The sequence below is a fragment of the Prosopis cineraria genome, unplaced genomic scaffold, assembly GCF_029017545.1.
Source record: "Prosopis cineraria cultivar Desert tree isolate PC_DT_omini unplaced genomic scaffold, ASM2901754v1 PC11, whole genome shotgun sequence".
Taxonomy (NCBI): domain Eukaryota; kingdom Viridiplantae; phylum Streptophyta; class Magnoliopsida; order Fabales; family Fabaceae; genus Prosopis; species Prosopis cineraria.
In genome coordinates this window covers 11916746-11938230 of record NW_026555342.1, presented here as the reverse complement: position 1 = coordinate 11938230, position 21485 = coordinate 11916746, and the positions used below count along the sequence as shown (strand labels likewise).

The following is a 21485-nucleotide window of genomic DNA, read 5'->3' as shown; positions in this document are numbered from 1 at the left end:
TAGGCCATATTACGCGCAGGCTAGCCTTGCTTGTTTTGTGTGAAACAGGACAGGCTGTGGGCAGCCCTATGGGTCAACCTATCTCGCTTGTTGCTCAGTCTTATTTTTCATTCGCAAGAGAAAAGGTATTTTCTTTCAACTAGGAGCACTTTATAAATGTGGATAATTCAACCATGAAGAATCTCTAACTTCAATTTGTTTCCTTTTGAGGAGAATCAAGAGATCGTTCCTCTCTTCTTGGATGCTATCTTTTAATGGTTTTTTCAAATATTTAAATAATATTCTCAAATAAGAAGTTCTGATAAGCATACGAATAAAGTATGACATGATAATGATACAATTTTTAAAATTTTAGGATATGGGTGTGTGAAAAAATATATATATATATATATATATGTATATTAAAAAAATTAATTTTACACATATGAAGTATTCTGGTTCATCATATCCTTGATTGATAAATATGTGGAGTTTTGTATTTAACTTTTGTTCCTGTTTGGAGAGTCTTTGATACAGATTCTACACTCGATCATCAATTTGATTAACCTATAAAGACAAGCTTTCTGTTGTGGTTGTTAGATGGTCAAGTTTGAAATTAATTCTATCAAAGACTCTATTTTAACTGACAGCATTATAAAATTGCTAGTTAAGAACTTTTTCAATTGATATAACAGGCTTGAGTGTGCCTTGGCCAATTACTTTTGTAAAAGGAACAAAAGGTCTATTTGTCTTGTCATTTGATTTTCTTTTAAGAAGAGGAAATTTTTTCTCATGAATAAGTTAAATAAAACTAAAATCAAACAATACAAAAACTCAATAGTCAATACACACATAAAAAACTGGCCAAAAAAAAAAATACAAACATAAAAAATCCAATAGCCCATGAAACAATTACCTCGTCATTCCATACGGCCATACACATCGGTTCATCTATTACCCAATCAATAACCTAACTTCTTTCGGTTAAAAAAAAAAAAAACCTAACTTCTTGCCAAAAAAGGTTAATAACCCAACCCCTAACGGCCTAACCACCAGAAATAACAGAAAGAGAGCCGGGCACTCACGAGGGCGAAGTGGGGCACGAGTCGGAACAGAGAGGGAGAGGGAGAACCGGGCGGTCAGTCGTTGACAGGGGTCGCCGGAAATGGTGAGAGCAAACAAGCAAGTCGCCGAAAACGGCACAGGTCGCCGGAAACGGTGAAAGCAGAGTAGAAGCAAGAGCAGCGAGACGAGAGCGACGACAGAGCAAGAGCGCGCGACAACAGAAATGGTGAGTTTTGGGTTTTAAGTTCTAAAACATCTGGACCAAAAACGTAGTCTTGAGTGTCGAGCCGTGTCAACCGCATCGGCCGAAAAAAAAACAAAAGAAAAACGTCAGCGACGGGTATCCGATACGGATACGTCAGGATTCCTCTTTTACTCCCCTTTTTCGGTACAATACTATTCCCTTTTTATTAGTTCACTTTCCTAAATAATTAGTTTCCCCCAGATTTTGATTTTCTGTTGCTCCTAGTACCATCTGGTTTTGGCCGATAAATTCAAGAACATAAAGATCCAAATCATAAAGAATTTGCCTTTTAATAGCCGTCCTGAACCTGCTTGTATTAAATAAATCACGTCCAAAATCCAAATTATAAGTCTGATCAGTCAATGAATTTCCGTTGTAAAATTGGAATGGTCATTTGGTCGTCTTACCATAAATTCCTGAACCTGCTTATTGTCCTTATTGTGGCACAGGCTGTGAACCAAGCAAAATCCTGTTTACCAGCCACTGTGGAGAATCAATGCATAGATGTAGCAGAGCTGGTAAGCACAGAGATTGTTATCATGCTCTACAGTGGTACTTTACTAAATCTATGCATGACTTTCTTATCAGGTTCTATCACAATTAATTTCCTCGAGCACTATTAACCAATAATTTTTCTAATCAGCTTATTTTTGGAATTTATTAAAACATTGCCGGACTTTATAAGTAGAGCATGTGTTTATTGCTTGAAATGAAGGATGACATTAGGCAGTGTATGCTGAAATTTCTTGAGCAAGATAGATACAGATGCATTCACACAGAGAATAATGGATGCTAAAAGTGACAGCATAAAAGACCTATGTTTTTTATTAACTTTATTTTTGTATGCATGTGGCATGTAAATTTTCATAGAACTTCCCTCAACCTGTATTTAAAAATAGATTGAGGTCTAAAATGTTAAAGTATCTTGTATTGTTAATGTTATCTTGTTCATAATCAAAGCATGGTGGGAGATATGCAATTTAATGTATATCACAGTGGTAACAGGCTACTTGCTTGACTGAAATTTCCAAATGGTGATTGCTGACTGAATTATTTTGAATCATGATCATTAATTGACCTTTTCTAACTAAAAGATTGTGAATATCTGATAATTTGTTAGGATAGAAAGAGATGAAGAGAGGAGAAGAGAGATAGGTAGACAAGAAGGAGAGAACAGAGGGAAGTTTAGATGAGACGTTTCTGAATAGTGCGTTTTATTAAATGAGTTCAACAACAACACTGCCTATCTGGACTTGGTATATATAGGGTTGGACTATTAGGCTAAATAACAGTAACAGTACTGACCCATAGAAATAACATTTATACCCCTGCCCCAACTAATTCCTATAGCTCCTAATATTTTCATATCATAATCATACAGACTTGATTCTATGCTGTAGAAAATGATTTTCCCTTCATTTGGTCAATCATTTAACTATCATAATTATGGTTGAGGAACTGATCTAAGATAGGCTTGGTATGAGACTATATTTGCAGGCTCATATCTTATCATGTTTTGACTGGCTAGCCTTGTTTTAGAGATATGAACCAAATTCTAGTGCCATTTGTTAAGTCCTTAGGCTTTCTGGTTGAATTGATTCTTCAGCATGGTATCAAAGCCCTTTTGACAGGCTGACCTATAGTTTGATCCTTGCATCCTCACACTCGTAAACATATTAAGTTTCCACATAGGGTGAAAATGGGCCTGTGCTTTGCCTATGCTGCAAGCCCAAAGGAGTGAAGGAATTTCACTTAAGGGTGCTTGTATGAGAGTAGTGATAGAACTAACAACATTCTTGGGCCTTCTCACAGCCAACATTTTTTCGGGATGGTTTATAAAGTATTCTAATAGTAAAATTGTGAATTGTAACTCCTTGGTAGGTTTTTCTCTGACATTAGGCATCCCCCAATTTTAAATAGCCACTGGTTGAGAGTCATAGGCTAGGGCTTTAGCACTGTGGATGCTTCCTAGGTTTTCACTTCCCCTTTATCTGGTTTAGCATATTAGATGCTGCTATGACTAGGTCTAGAAGGAAGCTTTGATGACCAAGGAGTGATCAACGATACTTCGACTGCAGAAGAATTAATAAATTCATTGTTCAAGTGTCTCTTTTAAAACCATTTTGATCCGGTGAGATGATTTGGTACATCCTTTGTTGTGCTTACGAAGCTTTCAAATTCACAATGAATGAGATTTCCTTTTTGAACAATAATAGGTGGAGATTTGATGTTCTTGTGTGTGTCTTTAATAATGGCGTTCAACTCTTGGAGCTATTTATAGGATCCCTATGAACATTATGCTTTCTCACATTTTATCTTGAATATTCACATCTCCAAGAAATTGCTTGCAAATGATACTTTACTAATTTTTTTTTTATCACTCCCTTGTGTTTAATTTTTTGATTAAATTATAAGACCAATGTATGGCATGTTTATGTCTGATGCAAATGCAGTCTGTATCTTCTCTTCTTCTTGCCCTCGAAAAGAGAAATAACAAAATAAGAAATCCCTAGTAGCTATGCTTGTGTTCGGAGGCCAGAATTAAAACAACTGCCATCATTATAGATGTCTGTGTTGTTTGTTACCGAACATCAACAGCAACAACAACAACAACAACAAGCCTTTATCCCACTAGGTGGGGTCGGCTACATGGATTGCAAGACGCCATTGTGCTCTATCGTTTATCAAGCTTTTAGGAATATTATTAATTAAGAGATCGCGTTCAACAACTTCCAAGAGTGTTCTCTTAGGCCTTCCTCTACCTCTCTTAATCGGACTCAAAGTTATATGTTCCACTCTTCTCACTGGTGCCTCCCTTGGTCTTCGTTGTACATGCCCAAACCATCTCAACCGATTTTCTACCATTTTTTCCTCAATAGGTGCCACCCTCACTTTTTCGCGTATGTACTCATTTTGAATTTTATCTTTACGTGTATGTCCGCACATCCATCGTAACAGTCTCATCTCTGCTACTCCAACTTTATGCTCTTACTGTCCCGTTAGAGCCCAGCATTCACTACTATATAACATTGCCGGTCTGATAGCAGTGCGATAAAACTTTACTTTAAGTTTATTAGGCACCTTACGGTCACAAATAACTCCTTTAGCTTTTCTCTAATTAAACCACCCAGCTTGAATTCTATGTGAAATATCTCCACTGATTTCGCCATCATTTTGAATAATGGCTCCCAAATATCTAAACTTTTCTACTTGAGGTATAATTTGATCTCCCAATTTCACTTCCAAATTATTGTCGAATAGTCCTTTACCAAATTTACAATATAAATATTCCGTCTTACTTCTACTTAGACGAAAACCTTTCGACTCCAATGTCCTCCTCCATAACTCAAGTTTGCAATTAACCTCTTCTCTTGTCTCTGCTATAAGAACTATATCATCCGCAAAGAGCATACATTTCGGGATTTCCTCTTGAATATGTTCCGTCAAAACATTTAAAATCAAGTTGAACAAATAAGGACTCAGAGATGATCCCTGATGTAGTCCAATCTTTATAGGAAAATCCTTTGTTTGACCACTAGGCGTTCTTATACTAGTTTTTACCCCCTCGTACATATCTTGTATGGCTTTAATATAAGCAATCCGTACTCCCTTTTTTTCCAACGCTTTCCAAAGCACTTCTCTTGGTATACGGTCATAAGCTTTTTCCAAATCAATAAAAACCATGTGTAGATCTTTATCTTTACAACGATACTTTTCCATTAATCCCCTTAGTAGATAAATCGCCTCTGTAGTTGATCTACCTGGCATAAAACTAAATTGATTCTCAGAAATACTTGTCTCCAATCTCAACCTGTGCTCAATTACTTTCTCCCACAATTTCATTGTGTGGCTCATGAGTTTAATCCCTCTATAGTTAGTACAATTCTGAATATCTCCTTTATTTTTATAAATAGGAATTAATATACTTCTCCTCCACTCATCAGGCATTTTCTTGGACTGTAAAATCACATTAAATAACTTAGTTAACCATCTCACCCCTTCTTCACCTAAACATTTCCACGCTTCGATAGATATACAATCAAGTCCGTTAGCTCTACCATTTGCCATTTTCTTAAGAGCTTCCTTTACCTCCTTATCACGTATTATTCGATAGAATGACAAATTTTGTTCTCCTTCACCAGTTACTAAATCCTCCAAGTTACTAGATGAATCCTCTCCATCATTGAAGAGTTTAGAAAAGTAAGTCTCCCATCTATTTTTAATTTCATCATCTGTAACTAAAATTCTTCCCTCTTCATCCTTAATACACCTTACCTGTTCTAGATCTCTTGATTTTCTTTCCCTACTCTTGGCAATCTTATAAATATTTTGCTCTCCTTCCTTCGTTTCAAGGTTCTTATAAAATTCTTCAAAAGCTTTAGAACGAGCTTCACCCACAGCTCTTTTAGTTTCTTTCTTAGCCATACGGTACCTCTCTCAATTTTCCTCATTGTTACACAAATGTATGGCTTTAAAACAGTTCTTCTTATACTTGATTTTGTCCTGTACACTATTATTCCACCACCAAGACTCCTTATCTCTCGGACTAGAACCTTTTGATTCTCCCAAAACTACTTTTGCAACCTCCCGGATCTTTTTAGCCATATCCTCCCATATGATGTTAGCACTTCCCTGAGATTCCCAAATTCCTTTATCCAAAAGATTTCGCTTGAAAATATCTTGCTTCTCACCTTTTAATTGCCACCACCTAATCCTTGGTGTTACTACTTGTCGACGTTTTTGGATTTTACTCATAATACACACATCAAGGACTAGGACCCTATGTTGTGTCGTTACAGCATCTCCGGGGATCACCTTACAATTTTTACAAAGTCTTCTATCTGTGTTCCTAACCAAAAGAAAATCAATCTGTGACCTTGAGGCTCCACTTTTATAAGTGATGAGATGCTCATCTCTCTTCTTGAAACAAGTGTTGGCAATCTTAAAATCATACGCCAATGAGAAATCAAGAAGAGTTTGTCCTTCATTGTTTAGCTCTCCAAAACCAAAACCACCATGCACCCTCGCATACTGACCAGCTTCCCTCCCGACATGCCCATTAAAGCTCTTCATTGTTACTGAACATCAATGAAATTAATATAGGAATGCTGTTGTTGTTGTAGATCTTATTTTAGATTTAGTCATCTATTTCGCTGTCTGGTTATCTGTCTCTATTTAACTATTTCCTTGACTCCACTTCTCATTCATTTGATAAGCTTCACCAAATTGTTGTCTTTTGGATACAAATTTCTTTTGTGGTCTGTTCTAAAATTTGGTGGTTGTATGGGTTCTTTCTATGGCAAGCTTTAAGTATTTATTGGATTGTGAACTCATTGATACAAGACACCAGCCAAGAATATTATTTAACTTTATTTTCATATCTCAAGACTGGAAGTATCATTCTAATAATTCTGCTATTGATTCCATCGTGATTATGAGGCACACTAGATTGTTTATAGCTATCTTACACCATGTTGGTGAAGCTCTTCAGATATAATATCATTGAGTTAAACCTTATATTGAGATGTAGTTAGAGATCATTGTGGCTTTGCTGAAGTAAGACTTCTTTGTTTAAATCATCATTTCTTTAATTTTAACAATTTCTTAAGATGCAATTGTGATTTACTGATGGACACTTAGGTGAGCAGGAAAGTCTCTCCCAAAAGCTAGTTATTGAGGTGGAAGAGCCAACTTGCTTAAGTATCCCATAAAACATCCCATAATACAAAATCTAGGACACTTAGGTGGGCAGGAAAGTCTCTTTGTTAGATATCATTATGGCTTTGCTGAAGTAAGACTTCTTTGTTTAAATCATCATTTCTTTAATTTTAACAATCTCTTAAGATGCAATTGTGATTTACTGATGGACACTTAGGTGGGCAGGAAAGTCTCTCCCAAAAGTTAGTTATTGAGGTGGAAGAGCCAACTTGCTTAAGTATCCCATAAAACATCCCATAATACAAAATCTAGGACTACTGCATCCCATATTACCTTGGCTTCCATGAGTTGATCACCCTTGAAGAGCAGCCGTCTCAACTACTACACTTTGCAATTACTTCACTCAAGTTCCTTGTTGGTCAGAACCCTTTGCTGGGAGCCCTATCTAGAGTTGCTGACTGTTTACTCTAATACCAATTGATGGGCACTCTAGTAGTGTGAGAGCCCTCCCTTAAAAGATATCTATTGAGGTGAACTAATCTAACATCTCATCTCAATGTGGAACTTAAATTTTCCATACTAGATTTGTTTCCATCATTACCAAAGCCTTTTGAGTTGAAATGTGATTGATATCTTGTCTCATAAAAAAATTATGACCTTGTTGAGTGTTGAATTTTGTTATAGGCATTTATCTTTGAGTCTACTCTGTATCACCTCCCCCTTAGTTATTGATAGCACTAATTTCAACCTAGGTGATACAGTTCTTGTCACTGTGTCATATGTGCAGCATTGCAACTTTCTTGTAGATCTGCTATATTTATGCTATTGAAGATATTTTTACGTGGATGTAGTTCATGCCACGATTGCTACAATTAAATGGGGCAACAGCTATTCTATATACTCAACCCATCCTTGCACAATTAAAATTGAATTCTTGTGATACCATGACCCCATCTCTCTAAAGAGATTGATGGTAGCAATGGTGTTAATTTGCAAGGTGGAAAAAGAGCTAAACAGTCAAGCTCTTGATAAGGATGATGAACAAAGAAACTCCTGGAAAGAAGAGAGGAAATTGAGGGATGCGTGGTGATCATTAAGAGGATTTTTTCCCCCTTTTGATGGCTAAGTCATTGAGAGGATATTTTATTCGATGAAAAATAGGAATTGGTTTAGACATACTGGTATCTTAGTTAAAGCATAGACCCAAGCTTTGTTGAACAGTGATTGTTTTAAGTACTCGATATTGTTATTGATAAATTATTATTATGTCAATATGTTCTTTTTTAGTCATTTATTCATTACGTAATTCTGTTTTGATTTTTATTAAACCCGGTTTGCTACGTTTTCATGTTGCTCGTGCAACAATTTATTTTATGCATCTTTTAGCATTCTGTGGAACCCTTTGTGTTAGAAGTGTGTATCACAGGAGTAATAAATACCCCCCCCCCAGCGGGCCAAAACAAACACCCCCCCCCCAAAAAAAAAAAAACCATAAGTCCTGAATTGTCTAGGTTTGCAACTTTGCATGTAAACTATTCAACTTAAGTTCTACTATTTTCTTAAATATAAGATCACATAGATCAGTTTCTGTTTCATAGTATTATATGTGCTTATTTGATATCGAAATCCCTGGATGCTTGAGCACAAGTTCATTGATTTTTACATCATAACGATGGGTACTAGAACTTGATCATTTTGCTCTCTGTTTTCTTAAACCATCCGTTCATAGTTTGACCCTTGTCTATCAAACAAGTAACTTCATGCCTATATTGGATAATTTATTCACGAGAAATATGAGAACTTTAGTCTATCATTCACTGAGAGGAAGCTGAGGAATATCTCTAATTTTATAGAGCATTAAGATACACTAATGGTGTTACTTCCTCCATTTTTTTATTACACTATACTTCTCATGGCTAATCCTGCTTCACCTCATTACAAATTGTGCAAGAATAGGACTGATAAAGGTCCTTTAAAACCTCCTGCTGTTTATCACCCTGTCTTTCATTGCATTTTGATCCCTGTTACTTCAAATTTTTTTGCCTGCTTCTTCAATATTGTTTTTGCACATCTTTTAGCTATTCAAAGAAATGGTATATGCCTTGGTGATTTTTTTCCCAGAAAAAAAAAAGGAATATGTAATGGTAATTTCATGACTTGCAGGAAGATTTTTTCATTGACCTGTCGTAACATCTCATTCTGGAAGATGAACCAACAAAATCAAGGAGCAGGCTCTTCAAATCCATCAAGTGTTCCAGCAAAACGGAAACGTGGGCGGCCCCGCAAAGAAGGAAGCATAGTTCAGGTAGACAGCACGCCTGTAAGACATGGCTCTGACAATTTTATCAACCCCAACCAAACAGCAGGCACAACTGGCAGTTCTGATGCCCAAATGATAGGGAAGGTGGTTACTGGTGTCATCGAGGGTAGTTTTAGTGCTGGGTATCTCCTTAATGTTCGGATAGGAGACTCTCCAACCTATTTGCGAGGTGTCATATTTCAACCAGGGCAATATGTTCCTGTCACTCCTGAAAATGATGTGGCTCCTCATCTTGAAATGATTCAAAGGAAGGATTTTCCAATTCCAGTTCTTAATCCACAGGCTCAGACGCAAAGTTCTATTCCCTCATCAGGACAAGGTAGCAAACAACCTGTTGAGCCAAAACCACCTCTGGTGTCTCTCTCTAAAGACCAAGTTCTTCCTACCGAGACACATCCTGGAGCCTCAGTTTCTCCTGGGAATCAATCTGCATCTGTTCTAGTACCTATGACTAACATTCCAACAAGTGACTCATCCATTCCTGCTGGAGGAATACCAGAGACTTTATCAGATCTTGGGCATGGGAGTCAATCTGCATCTATCATGAGGATGGAGTGTGACAAAATTTTTGAACAGGATATAAACAAACTTGATACATCCAGACAGGTTAAAGAACCCGGTGCACTTGGGGTAACAGAAAAGGATCCAAAGCCAACAGCTGAAGACACAAACTCGGTTCCAATGACTGAAAGCATTGACAAGGAGCTTCAAACTGGACAGAACACCGGAAACTCTCTCCAGCTGAATGTACAGATGCGGGATGAACCAATGATTTCAAATGTTGAACTCAACCAAATGCCTGCACATGCTGGACATGAGCCCATACAATGTGAACAGATTCCGGATGAACCCAAGAACTCAAATATTGAAGTCAGCCAAATGCCAGTATCTGCTGGACCTGAGCCCATGCAAAGTGAACAGATTCAGGATGAACCGATAAACTCAAATATTGAATTCAAACAACTTCCTGTAGCTGCTGAACCTGAAGCAATGCAAGTTGAACAGATTCATGAGGAACCAAGGAACTCAAATATGGAACTCAACGAAATGCCTGTATCTACTGAAACTGAATCTATCCAGACTGAACAGATTCATGAACTAAACAACCCGAGTATCCAACTAAACCGAATGCCTGTATCTGCTGATCCTGAAAATGTTCAGTCTGTTGACAAGCTTGAGGACAAACCTGACTCTCCAAAGCCTGCACTTGAGACCAGCCACCCTTCTACAGTATTCGGAGGAGATGCTGTCCCTTCTGAGTCCAGGTTTGCCTCTGAAGGATCCAATTTTCCAGAGACGAGTGATCCCCGGAACCCTGGTCCTGCAGCTGAGATTACTAAGGAAGACGACATTCAACCTTCAGGTGAGAATACTAAGGAAGACGACATTCAAACTACTGAGTCAGTGGAACCTGAAAACCCCATTGGCCCAGACAATCTCTGAAAACTGTTGCTAAAAAGATCAAAGACAGTTGGCATTGGAAGAAAAAATGTTTGAGCTCGGAATAAATCACTGATGCTAGTCTTGTATTCTGACAGTGTTAGTGGAATGGAGTAGGCAGGTAGCTTTCGTTTAAAAGTTAGTGTCAATTCTTTTGTTCCGTTGGCTTATAATTTGGTTTACTTTAGTTTTGACTTCAGTATTGGTATATTTGTGTTTTTTTCCTTCCCCGTTGAAGTTTGATATTTCTCGTTGTTTTTCTTTTTAGAGGAGAACGTACAATGTTTTGGATCAATGGCTAATCTATAGATATGATGGGAGTGACGACAGCTGAGATATGCATTGCTCCAGAAGTTGGATGATATTTTCATAGTACCTCACTCGTACATAATTTATAAGGAACGTCAGAGTGTCGATAAAAATTTATGGAAGTTCATTAGCAGATAAAAGATTATTTTTCCAAAACTTTAATTACTCAATTTTGAAATTATAAAATAAAGAGACCGAAAATAAACAAGTAAATTATAAGGATAAAATATTTGTCAAGTAATAAATCATGGAAGTGGCTCTTTGTAACAATACATGGAAAGTTTGGTAGCAAATTTGGTAGTTAAAACTAAGAAAACAGCACTAGGTTGGTGACCCACTGAGGAATGTTGGAGATCGTGCCTCCCTTCTGTTGTTAGGGAACCAGGCAGACCGATCCAAGCTGACACTTCTAGTCTGTTAAAGAAATATTTAGTTGAGACTATTTTGTCATAATGCATGGTTGGACTAGTTTTGCACGGAATCTGAACTTGAAAAATTGACGCAGATCTGTTATACTAAAACTCGTTGACAAGCCGCAAGGACAGCAGTCAGGTAGCAACAAAATCGAGATGAACTCAGCTGATGAACGTTCCCAGAAGCTCAGTGCAGAAGAGTTGTTCGCTTGTAATTTAACCGCCTAAATGAAATTGTTCCCTTTGAGAGAACTTTGAACAGATTTTTATCTGATAGGCGTCGCTGATTTCAGCCGGTAGGCACAAGAGATAATTAAGAATTGGAACCAGATGACTACACAACATCACAAAAATCTAAAATTTCGATGGTATTATCACCACTTTGGGTCCTCGCGAAAAACTACCTTTTTTTCTGATTACAAACACGTTCTGCCAAATCCATTTACTGCTTCATACACAAAACTTAGCTATGCGAGCATGCATCACGTTCGCTCAAATGTGACATGGACAAACGTTTTGGAAACACATCAAAGGTTCCAAATGCGCAATATATCAATGTTCAACGACACAAGGCAAGCAAAGCAAAGCACATCAAAGTAGCAAAAATTAACATCCAAGCTTAAGTAGAATCCTGGCAAGTAAATCCACGCATTAATTTGCTCCCCTGAACACAATTTACGGTAACTTCCCTCTTCAATAAGCATGCTGATTACTTCAGCAGTCACTGAAAACAGCAATTACTTTCGAACTCAATTCCATACTCATTTTGTATGGTAACATTTTCGCTTCTAAATGATCAACATTCAAGAGTAGAGTTCACCATCAAGTCAAACTTTACCTTTTCCTATATCCAAGAAACCCACATGACATGCTGCATTGTTATACGCAGAAGCTACTAGGCTAGAAAGGCATCAAATAAAGCATCGTTATTAGAACATCTGGAGGTTATCAAGTAATTTTCGCTCGATACAACAGGAGATCACATTAATTCTACTAACAAGCAAAGGAGCTAAAGAGATAAGTTGGTTTTACACCAAGAGACGCTAAAAAAGACAGGCAACAGCAACAACTCCTCACGATTACAAGAGAGAATCGAGGTAAATGAGAAGGGGGAAAAAGAAGAGGGGGGGAGGGTTCTCAAATCTCAACTGTACCCTAGCTGCTGCTGCTGCTGCTGTGGTGGTTGGTAATTGGAGTACCCAGGATAGTTTCCATACATGTTGGGATCCTGTGCAGTAGCTGGAGCATATCCATAGTTCTCATACCCCTGAGTATATCCGTAATACCCAGCAGCTCCATTCCACTGGTTTTGATCTGGCTGAGTCTGAAGATTTATGCGTTGGTCAGAATCAGATAGGCTTTTATGCCAAGGCGGTGCAGAATAATGAAAGATATTTCGTTACCTGTTTGTTTGAAGGACTACGGCCCCAAGAGAGACGAACATTCTGCCCACCCAACACTGTTCCATTTAAGCCCCTCAAAGCCTCTTCTGCGCAGCTCCTAATGCATGAAATATCAAGACACAAATGGTAAGGCTATCTATATATAAGCTAAGGGCATGGATTGACATTACAAGACAACTTTCAGAAACAAATTTCCACCTGTCAGCAAATTGAACAAACCCACATCGCTTGCCTGCTGGAATCTTAACATGTACCTAACTCCCCATATTGGCCAAAAACTTGCCTAAGATGATCATCCGTTACATTAGGATCCAAATTCCCAACAAAAATCTGCAGATTAAAATTTCAGTCACAACATGCAGGGAAGAAAGTAAAAATTCTCTACTGCAAAGAAGTACGCACAGTTGTATTATTCGGATCATTCTCGTTCTGTGCCCCTTGAGGATTCTGATATGAAGCTGCATGACCAAAGCAGAAATGAAGTAAAAAGATGAATTGCTTAAAAACAGGGAAGGAAGCAGATATCGAGAACCACCATGATCCATAATCAAAGGAAATCAATGAACACATTTAGTTGCAATATATAACATCTAAGCTCATAAGTCACAAACACTGTATAATTCTTAAAGAAAGGAAAGCATCTGCATGCACGTAGAGCAATTTGAGAAGAAACAAGCAAAACAATTTGTTCCATAATCACACCACATTTCTTAGGAACTGTAAAAATTAATCAGCATTAAATCATTGTAGAAAATAAGCCACTGTCCAATGAAATATAAACTAATTATCTAGACTATCTAAATTAACTTAAAAGAGTAACTTCAATGGCTATATCTGCTACAAAACGCCATGGCAAGATATTTGGCCCGATCAGAATTTGATATATATGGGATAAACACGCAATAAAAATTAGTCGCCTCCCTAATTGAACATTAAGACGTAAACGAGAGAGAAAGAAACAGAATTTAATTCATACATAGCTGACACCAACACACATCATTGATCTAGCTCACCTTCACATCTCTTTCAGACCTTCCAAAATACAAATAAAAGATAAAAATGGATTAAACTTGCTCTAAAGATTGGCAAGAAAACAGCAGCGAAATGTCTGTGCAGACAAGAGAACTGACAAGTGGAAATAGCAAACAGCAATATAAAGTGAGATTTGATTGCATACTGCTGTGCTAAAATGGTAAGGGCAGAATGGAAACAGAACTTAGAAGTCAAGAAAAATTAAAAAAAAAAAACACATGATAAAAGAAACAATAGCCGGTCCGAGATATTTCTGGCAATTCCACTCCGTCTGCAATAGCATTTCACAAATTAAGTTATTTTCTCATAGACTGAGGACTGGAAGCGGAAATCAATGTAACTTGAATGAAAAAGATGATCAAATGGAGAAAAAAGGTACAAAAATATTGTTCACAACAGGGGATTGCTGCAAAAGAAATTTAATGTAGTCCTTCTGGTAAGCTATTAGGGATGAAATTAAAGGAACAAAGATAAAGAATGGCGGACTGAAAAAATTAAGTATCCAGAGTAGTTGTGCAATGTAATTGGCTAGAACCAACCAGTGAAATGAACTGAAAAGAATAACTTGAAAATTGCAGACGGAAAAGAAAAAGAGACCAAAAATAATGGGCAAGACATAAACGGGAACTGACCTACACAAGGCCATGCACTAAAATGGTAACCATTTCAGCTGATGAAATCGGTTCCAGGCTCCGAGATGACAGAGCCTCTCGACACCCTGCTTTGAGACAATAGGAGTTTTATAAGATTTGATAATTTATAATTATAGATCATTTACTTAGCCCAAATTTTTAAACGAAATTACAGGAAGAAATGACTTTGGACTGCAAATCTTCAAGAGCGTAACTGAATGAACCATAACTTAGGCCGTACATGACAGAAGAGAATTAAAACTGTAAAACCTTAAGCAAACCCACATAATGTCAAAAAACTGCAAGAACAGTCTACAATTATTAACATAAAAAGAAATCCAGTCTACTATTCCATCAAGGGCATATAAAGCACAGACATTTGCAAAAAAGGCCACACAAACGACAACTACGAAAGAGACTTACCTTTTGGCTGAGTGCCAGGGTTTTTGTTGGTGGCTGGTCCAATCCGCATGGGTCTTGTCGAACATAAAACACCTTGCATCTCAGTCATAGCTCGCATTTGTTCACTTTCATCTCCAAACCTAACAAAACCATAACCCTTTGTCCTCCCAGTGAGTCGATCGATCACAACTTTTGCACCTTTAATTGAGGGATACCTAGCCCTAAATGTCTCCTGCAGCATGTAATCGGTAACATCTGAAGCTAAATCTCCAACGAATATCGTGTAATCTGGAGTATCATCATGCCGCCTCTCACCCGAACTAAAAGTTGCCCAGTTCAATCTGAAGGTTTGCCCACCATTTGGCATAATGGTTCCGTTAAATGTTTGAAGTATTCTCTCAGCGGCTGCGCGTGTGAAAAACTCAATAAACCCATAACCTTCAGATTGATTAGTTTGCTTGTTTCGAATAACTTTCACCGAGGCCACCTGCAAAAAAAATTCTTTTCCTTCAGCAATAAAAAACCAAGAATGGCCACCAGGTTTCTACACATTGCAAGTATAATACTTAAATAGCCCAAAATCAATGTTATTTAACATCAAATTGAACAGCCCGTACTGGGGGGAAAGACAAATCCTAAGAGGTTCGTCCCTCATATATGGGCAAGGGAAATAAAAAAGTAGGATCAAAACCAGAGAAAACCAAAATATTGCAGCTGAAACCCGTACGGCTGGCGCTGGAAAATTAACAGAAGCCTAATTGTTAGCAGGCGGACAATACTTATCTCCAACACACATCGACGATATCATACACTACGAAAAAAGAGCGACCAACATTCGCGGCAACTTAAAAACGAATAACAAGAAATAAAAGAAACGGAGAAAGGGATTTTACCTCGCCTGTATGAGCAAAGCAAGTGTACAAATAGTTCTCGTCCATCCAGAACTGCAAATCACCGATCCAAAGAGTACGGACCTCATCGGCGGTTGTGGGCTGGACGGCTTGGGTCGTTTGCGGTGGAGCGACCGACTGTGGCGGTGGTTGAACTGAGGGAGGCCACATCGGCGGCGCCTGAGCCTGCGGTGGCATCATCATGTAGGGATGTTGCTGCTGCGGATACTGCTGCTGGGGAGGCTGTTGGCCCATGGTTGGGGGAGCCATGCCAGGACCAGGGTGCATCATCTTGACTCAAGGAAAGAGGTCTGTGATTTAGAGAGAGAGAGAGAGAGAGAGAAGCAAAGAGAAAAGAAGAATTAGGGCAAAGGAGGTAGGGCTCCAGGCGTGTCTTTTATGGACAAAGGCTCATGCGCAACGCTAACCCTAAAACGCAAAGCTTCCCGCGGTCGGGATTCGTTAGACGTCAGTGATGGGCTGATGGCTGGCAAATGGGACCCGCATTGTTATTTTACGAATGAAAATTATAATTACAACTATAATTATAATAACCAAATTTATTTACCCACACATCATTGGATGTACGGAACATGATAAAATTAATGCAGTTCAAATGGCTGTAATTATTAATTTAGTTTCTCAAATTAAATTTTTATTAATTTATTTTTTTATATTTTTTTAAAATTATGAGTCTATGATATCACTTCTTTAAATTTTAAAATATAAATTAATTTTTAATGTGTAAAATATATTAATAATTAAATATATATTTATAATTAAATTAGAATAAATTAATCTTTAAACTTAGTTTAAAATTTATCAATATAATTTTCCATGCTGTGTTTTGCTTTTATATTTTTAATTTTAAAATATGTTTTTTTAATTAAATAATTATACTTATTTTTTTAATTTAAAAGGTTTCCATCAATAATTTATTGTTCAGGTAAGTAGATTTAACACTTTTATTTTTTTTAAATAATTTTTTGGCTACTATCTTTTCTTTGAACAATAAAAATAACTTAATCATAAAAAATTAAAATTGAGTAATTAAATTGATAGTTGAAAAAAAATTTAAAAAACTAAAAATTATATTATCCTTTTATAAATATATAAAAGATATAGGAATAAATTTAAATTTTAGCAATATATAGATATGTTTTATATTTAAAGTTAAAACTTCTCTTAAATATATTTTCTCTGTTTAAAATTAAAAACATTTTTTAAAAAAATTAAATTTTAAAAAGAAAAGATATTTTAGTAGTTCAAGATATAATTATTTTGTTTTTCTTTTAAAAGAGCATATAATAAATAAATTATTTTATATTTATTTATAATAAAATACTTTATTAAATAGAAGTAAATATAAAAAAATTATGTTAGTTTAAAGATAATTAACTACTTTATTAAAATATAAAATTTAATTAAAAATATTTATATTTTTTAATGAAGAAGAAGTATCAATCTAATATTTAAAATATTGTTTAAAGAAAAGAAAGGCCATTCTCTAAAGTAGGATGAATATATCTCCCCAAACTGTAGTAAGATATACTTCTTCCGTTTTAAAAATATAAGGTATTTTTAAAAAATTAGATGTTTAAAAATATAATATATTTTTTAATTTTTTAAAGTGTAATCATTACTTTTTTTCAAAAGTGCCTCTATTAATAATGATTTTATATTATTATAGAATATTTAATAAAAATAAATATAAAAAAATATGATTAATTTAAAATTAAATAATTATTTTATTAAAAATAAAATTTAATTTAATTAAAATATTTTATATTTTTTAACAGAGGAGTAGAATTTACAACCTCTATACCTTATCATTTACATTTAAATATGCGCGCGCGCGTCAATACTTGGCAAATATATGTCTATATATATAATATATATATTCTGCTACCGTTGGATATCATTTTTTTTTGATCCGGCTGTTGGATATCAATTACTAATGCATCGATAAGTTGAAACTTCACTTCTGTTTTCGTCTAGAAAAGGAGAGAGAGCCTGCTAAAATCTGGTAGACGATTCCGACCAATGCCAAATGCGTCCTCTTACAAAAGCTGCCCGTGAGACTTCAATTCTTTTAGTAGTCTAGATGGTGTGATTACCAAACAAACAACCAGAAACATTGTTTAGATGAGATGTGCTATTACATCAAATCAGCAAGGGAGATTATTTTAAGCATTGATGCTTGATTCTTATTCTCTTGATTTATCTTTGAATATTGCATACGAAAATTCTATTCAAATGTTCTCATAAAAAATAGTTTAAAAAGACATATAATTAGATTTTTTCATAAACATGATATCTTAATTCTTACAAATTCCAGATAAAATTCATAAAATACATTTTTTTCATAAAATTCAATAAAAAATAAAGGTTCAAATTTATATAAAAATGTTGAGATGGATATATAATGCACAAATTAATAAAATCTAAAGTGACCATATAAAAGAAAAAATGAATGTTGCATTTATTGAGAGTAAGATGATAAAAAAATCATTTAAAATGATCTAGCCATATATAAAAATGTTATGAAAAGCATTAGTAAGAAAAGCTGAATGAATAATCATATGTCCTCAAGGGTAGAAAAAACAAACATTTTTAAAAGTTATTGAGTGAAACCTCTTAATTAATAGTATTCTAAAAAACTAAAAAACCACTTATAAAGCACAGGAACATTATCTAATTCATGTTGTCATTCCTGTTGAATCTTTTTAACTTTATGCTATAAGAAGATAATCTTATTGACGTTTAAAACTCCACCATAAATCTCTCTAAATTTTAAATTTTTCTATTAGATTAGATAACTCATTTGTTGTTGATACATGTATGTTGGCAACTTTGCCAACTTGTGGTCCATTTGAGGCCATAACCCCAACTTGCCCCACTTTCCTTATAAAAGAGCAAACCAGACAACCTTTCCTTTTTCAACGCGATGCAAATATCATATCTAGCAGCCAAACACACACAAAAAGTCATCATATCAGATTCAAAAACCATCCTTCCATGGAGCTCCCATCCCCTCTCCATCCTCTTCCCTGGCAATACCTTTTCCCTCCTCAATTCCTCTTTCCACACAACTTCATCCCTCCAAACCATGTTCACTGGACCCAAACACCAGAATCTCACATTTTCTCTGCTGACATCCCTGGTATGTGCGCGCGCGCGCGTATCCATGACTTGTTCACTGTTTTTTTCATGTTTGGTTGATTTGTGTTTGTGCGTGTGTTAGGTGTGAGGAAAGAAGAGCTGAGAGTGGAGGTTGAGGATTCGAGGTACCTCATAATCAGAACTGAAGCAGCAGAGGAATCCACAGAGCCTCCTGCTAGGAAGTTCGTGAGGAAGTTCAGGCTTCCAGCTAGGGTTGATCTTGAAGCCGTCTCTGCAGGCTATGAACACGGAGTCTTGACCGTTACAGTTCCAGATCTTTGAGGAGAGGTTTCCTCATTGAACCTTCTGTGCCTGACACCACGGAAGCTCTTGCAAGAGCTGCTTGAATTCAATGATTCTTCTTCCTTTTGTTCTTAGATTTCTGGGAAAATCAGCAGCCTCTGGTTCTTGTCATGTCTCAATTAGATATGGATTTGGATGTTTATCTCGTCACTGTTATTTTCCAGAAGTGACATTTAATTTAAGTCCTCATTTCATTAGCTTTAATCTTCTTTTTGTGTGCATGTGTGTGCGTATGAGATAACTAAGAAATAGTGATTTGACATTCAAAATCTGAAGAAATAATAAAGCAAGATAACAAGAAAGACTGACGTGAGGGAAACTAGAAGGAAGACCATAACATCCATTGGTAGTTGTTTGCCAATCGGTATCACTTTCTTTTTCGCCGTCACAAGAATTAGAAAAGAATGGATAAGAAATTTGATTTCCTAACATACCCTCCAACCACCTGGCGGCGCCGAATGAAAGGAAAAAGGACCCCCAATAGATGCAGATATTTTGGGCGGCCATCCGAATAATGAATGCATTAGGTTACTCAAAATGATTACAATTTTCAAAGTAATAAAATATACAATGAAAAATAATATATACTGAAAGACCCCTCATTGTTTGTGTAGAAAGAAAGAAACCAAATATTAAATATTATCAAGTGACAGTTGCGTGACGGCCATATCTTGCTCGAGAATCACGATCAGACTTTTTTTTTCTTCTAATGCCTTGACGACGAACAATGGTAGTATTTGAATTGAGAGGCACTAATTTCTTTTCTCCGATTTAAATTGTATAAAAATCTTCAGTTACAGCAAAATGCAGTAACTAAATAGGATTTAATGATAGGAAACTTGTAATAGCATTATAACACTTCTCTTTGTTTCAATCAAAACATATCCAAAACAAATCAATAACTTATGAAACTTGAATTCACCTTAATATCAATATATCAACAAGAAAATTTAAAAAAAAAAAAAAACAAAAGCGGATCAAGAGAGTAGTTACAACTACAAGACAATCATTTATATTTAACATTTCCTTTTTGGTTGAATATTCAAAAACTATATCCAGTTAACAAACGATTAACCATGTTTGTGATCAGGAAATCAGCTAGATACCTCAATCATTGAATCCACGAGATGTACACAACGAACAAATCAAAGTAAGACGAAGACTTGTTTCCTTACAAATATCCATCTGTTGCACGCTGTGGCATGACGACAACACTTTAGGCACTTGTTATCAGTTTGAGAATCCCAGCAGCCTCCTTCAATCTCCTCTCTCTATTCTCTTTTATAACTGCACTGGCAGCTCTTCCATTTCTGCAGTTAAGCAAATAGGTCAGAGAATTTAGAAGGATAATCGAAGTTCCCAGTTGGTTCTATCTCACCTAACCTTTGAAGAGAGTAGCTAGGGGGTTTGCTTTTAACAAAATTTCAGTTTACTTTTTAAGATATTTGCATATGTCTACTAACACAAAAAAAACTCTAAATAAATCTTGCTTTTCCTCTCCGCTGAAACCCAGTTCTGACCTTTTCTCGTAGATTGCCTTCCGTGTAAGCTCCTCAACAAGAGCATGCAGTCGTTTTACAAGTGCAGGTAGCTTGCGTAACGATTCAACACCTTTAGGAGTGGAAGATATCTTCATCAGAAGTTCAGAAGCAATGAAGTAACTGTCTTCCTTATTCCTGGAGAGAGTTAAACGGTTAAAAATTAATTGTAAGGGACAACTAGCAAGACGACAATGATTTATCAACTTTTAACGTCAGCCAATACTAGATCGAAATACCTTAGTAATTCCCAGAGAATTGTCTGTAGAGAACCGTTGCTTTGGATCAGCAAATCAAGTAAGTGAGGGTAGCGAGCCAGATTTCGGAGACTTGACAGAGCATGCTTGAGAACCTCCTGATCAGGTATACTTCGGCTCACTGAGCGAATAAGCGTCAGCAACTTATCTATAGCCCCTGCGGCAGCAAGTTCTTCGCAACATCTCTGAGAATGTTCTGTAGCCATATCTGTGGAAAAGCTTGAAATAATAGAGTCGGGAGATAACTTCTTAGGCCTGATCATCTGTAATGCTCAGTTAAATAATCCCATACGATAACAAGAGTACAAAACTAGATGACAGTACTAGAATGTAATACAACATCGTTGAAATAAAGCACTTCCCACGTTAGGGGGTAGTAGGAAAGAATCAAGGCACTCCAAATCACAGGCAGTGGCACAATAAATTCTAGGGTAACTT

At 36.2% G+C, this 21485-nt stretch overlaps 4 protein-coding genes across 5 annotated transcripts; 2 read left to right on the top strand and 2 right to left on the bottom strand.

Moving 5' to 3' along the window:
• The first annotated feature begins 1026 nt into the window (after positions 1-1026).
• LOC129286879 (uncharacterized) lies at positions 1027-11070 on the top strand. Of its 2 annotated transcripts, none has more exons than XM_054922967.1 (3): positions 1027-1270; positions 1738-1806; positions 9110-11070. In XM_054922967.1, exon 3 carries the CDS (start codon positions 9153-9155, stop codon positions 10707-10709), a length of 1557 nt encoding a protein of 518 aa, XP_054778942.1. In that variant the 5' UTR covers positions 1027-1270; positions 1738-1806; positions 9110-9152; the 3' UTR covers positions 10710-11070. The 2 variants fall into 2 exon arrangements, with proteins under 2 accessions (XP_054778942.1, XP_054778941.1); XM_054922966.1 differs by having other exon boundaries at positions 1738-1840.
• Positions 11071-12335: 1265 nt separating this feature from the next.
• LOC129286881 (polyadenylate-binding protein RBP45-like) lies at positions 12336-16151 on the bottom strand. The gene is given in 7 exon segments (XM_054922969.1): positions 12336-12752; positions 12832-12928; positions 13030-13085; positions 13087-13161; positions 13234-13289; positions 14919-15384; positions 15791-16151. Coding segments are annotated over 7 exon segments (1218 nt in total). The 5' UTR covers positions 16079-16151; the 3' UTR covers positions 12336-12572.
• A 2601-nt stretch (positions 16152-18752) lies between these two features.
• Positions 18753-19394, top strand: LOC129285689 (15.4 kDa class V heat shock protein-like). The gene is given in 3 exon segments (XM_054921467.1): positions 18753-18950; positions 19032-19220; positions 19223-19394. Coding segments are annotated over 3 exon segments (408 nt in total). The 5' UTR covers positions 18753-18805; the 3' UTR covers positions 19297-19394.
• An 844-nt stretch (positions 19395-20238) lies between these two features.
• LOC129285688 (uncharacterized) lies at positions 20239-21277 on the bottom strand. The gene is made up of 3 exons (XM_054921466.1): positions 21030-21277; positions 20773-20928; positions 20239-20562 (listed from the first exon to the last, which is right to left on the bottom strand). Exons 1-3 carry the CDS (start codon positions 21251-21253, stop codon positions 20469-20471), a joined length of 474 nt encoding a protein of 157 aa, XP_054777441.1. The 5' UTR covers positions 21254-21277; the 3' UTR covers positions 20239-20468.
• Between the last annotated feature and the right edge of the window lie 208 nt (positions 21278-21485).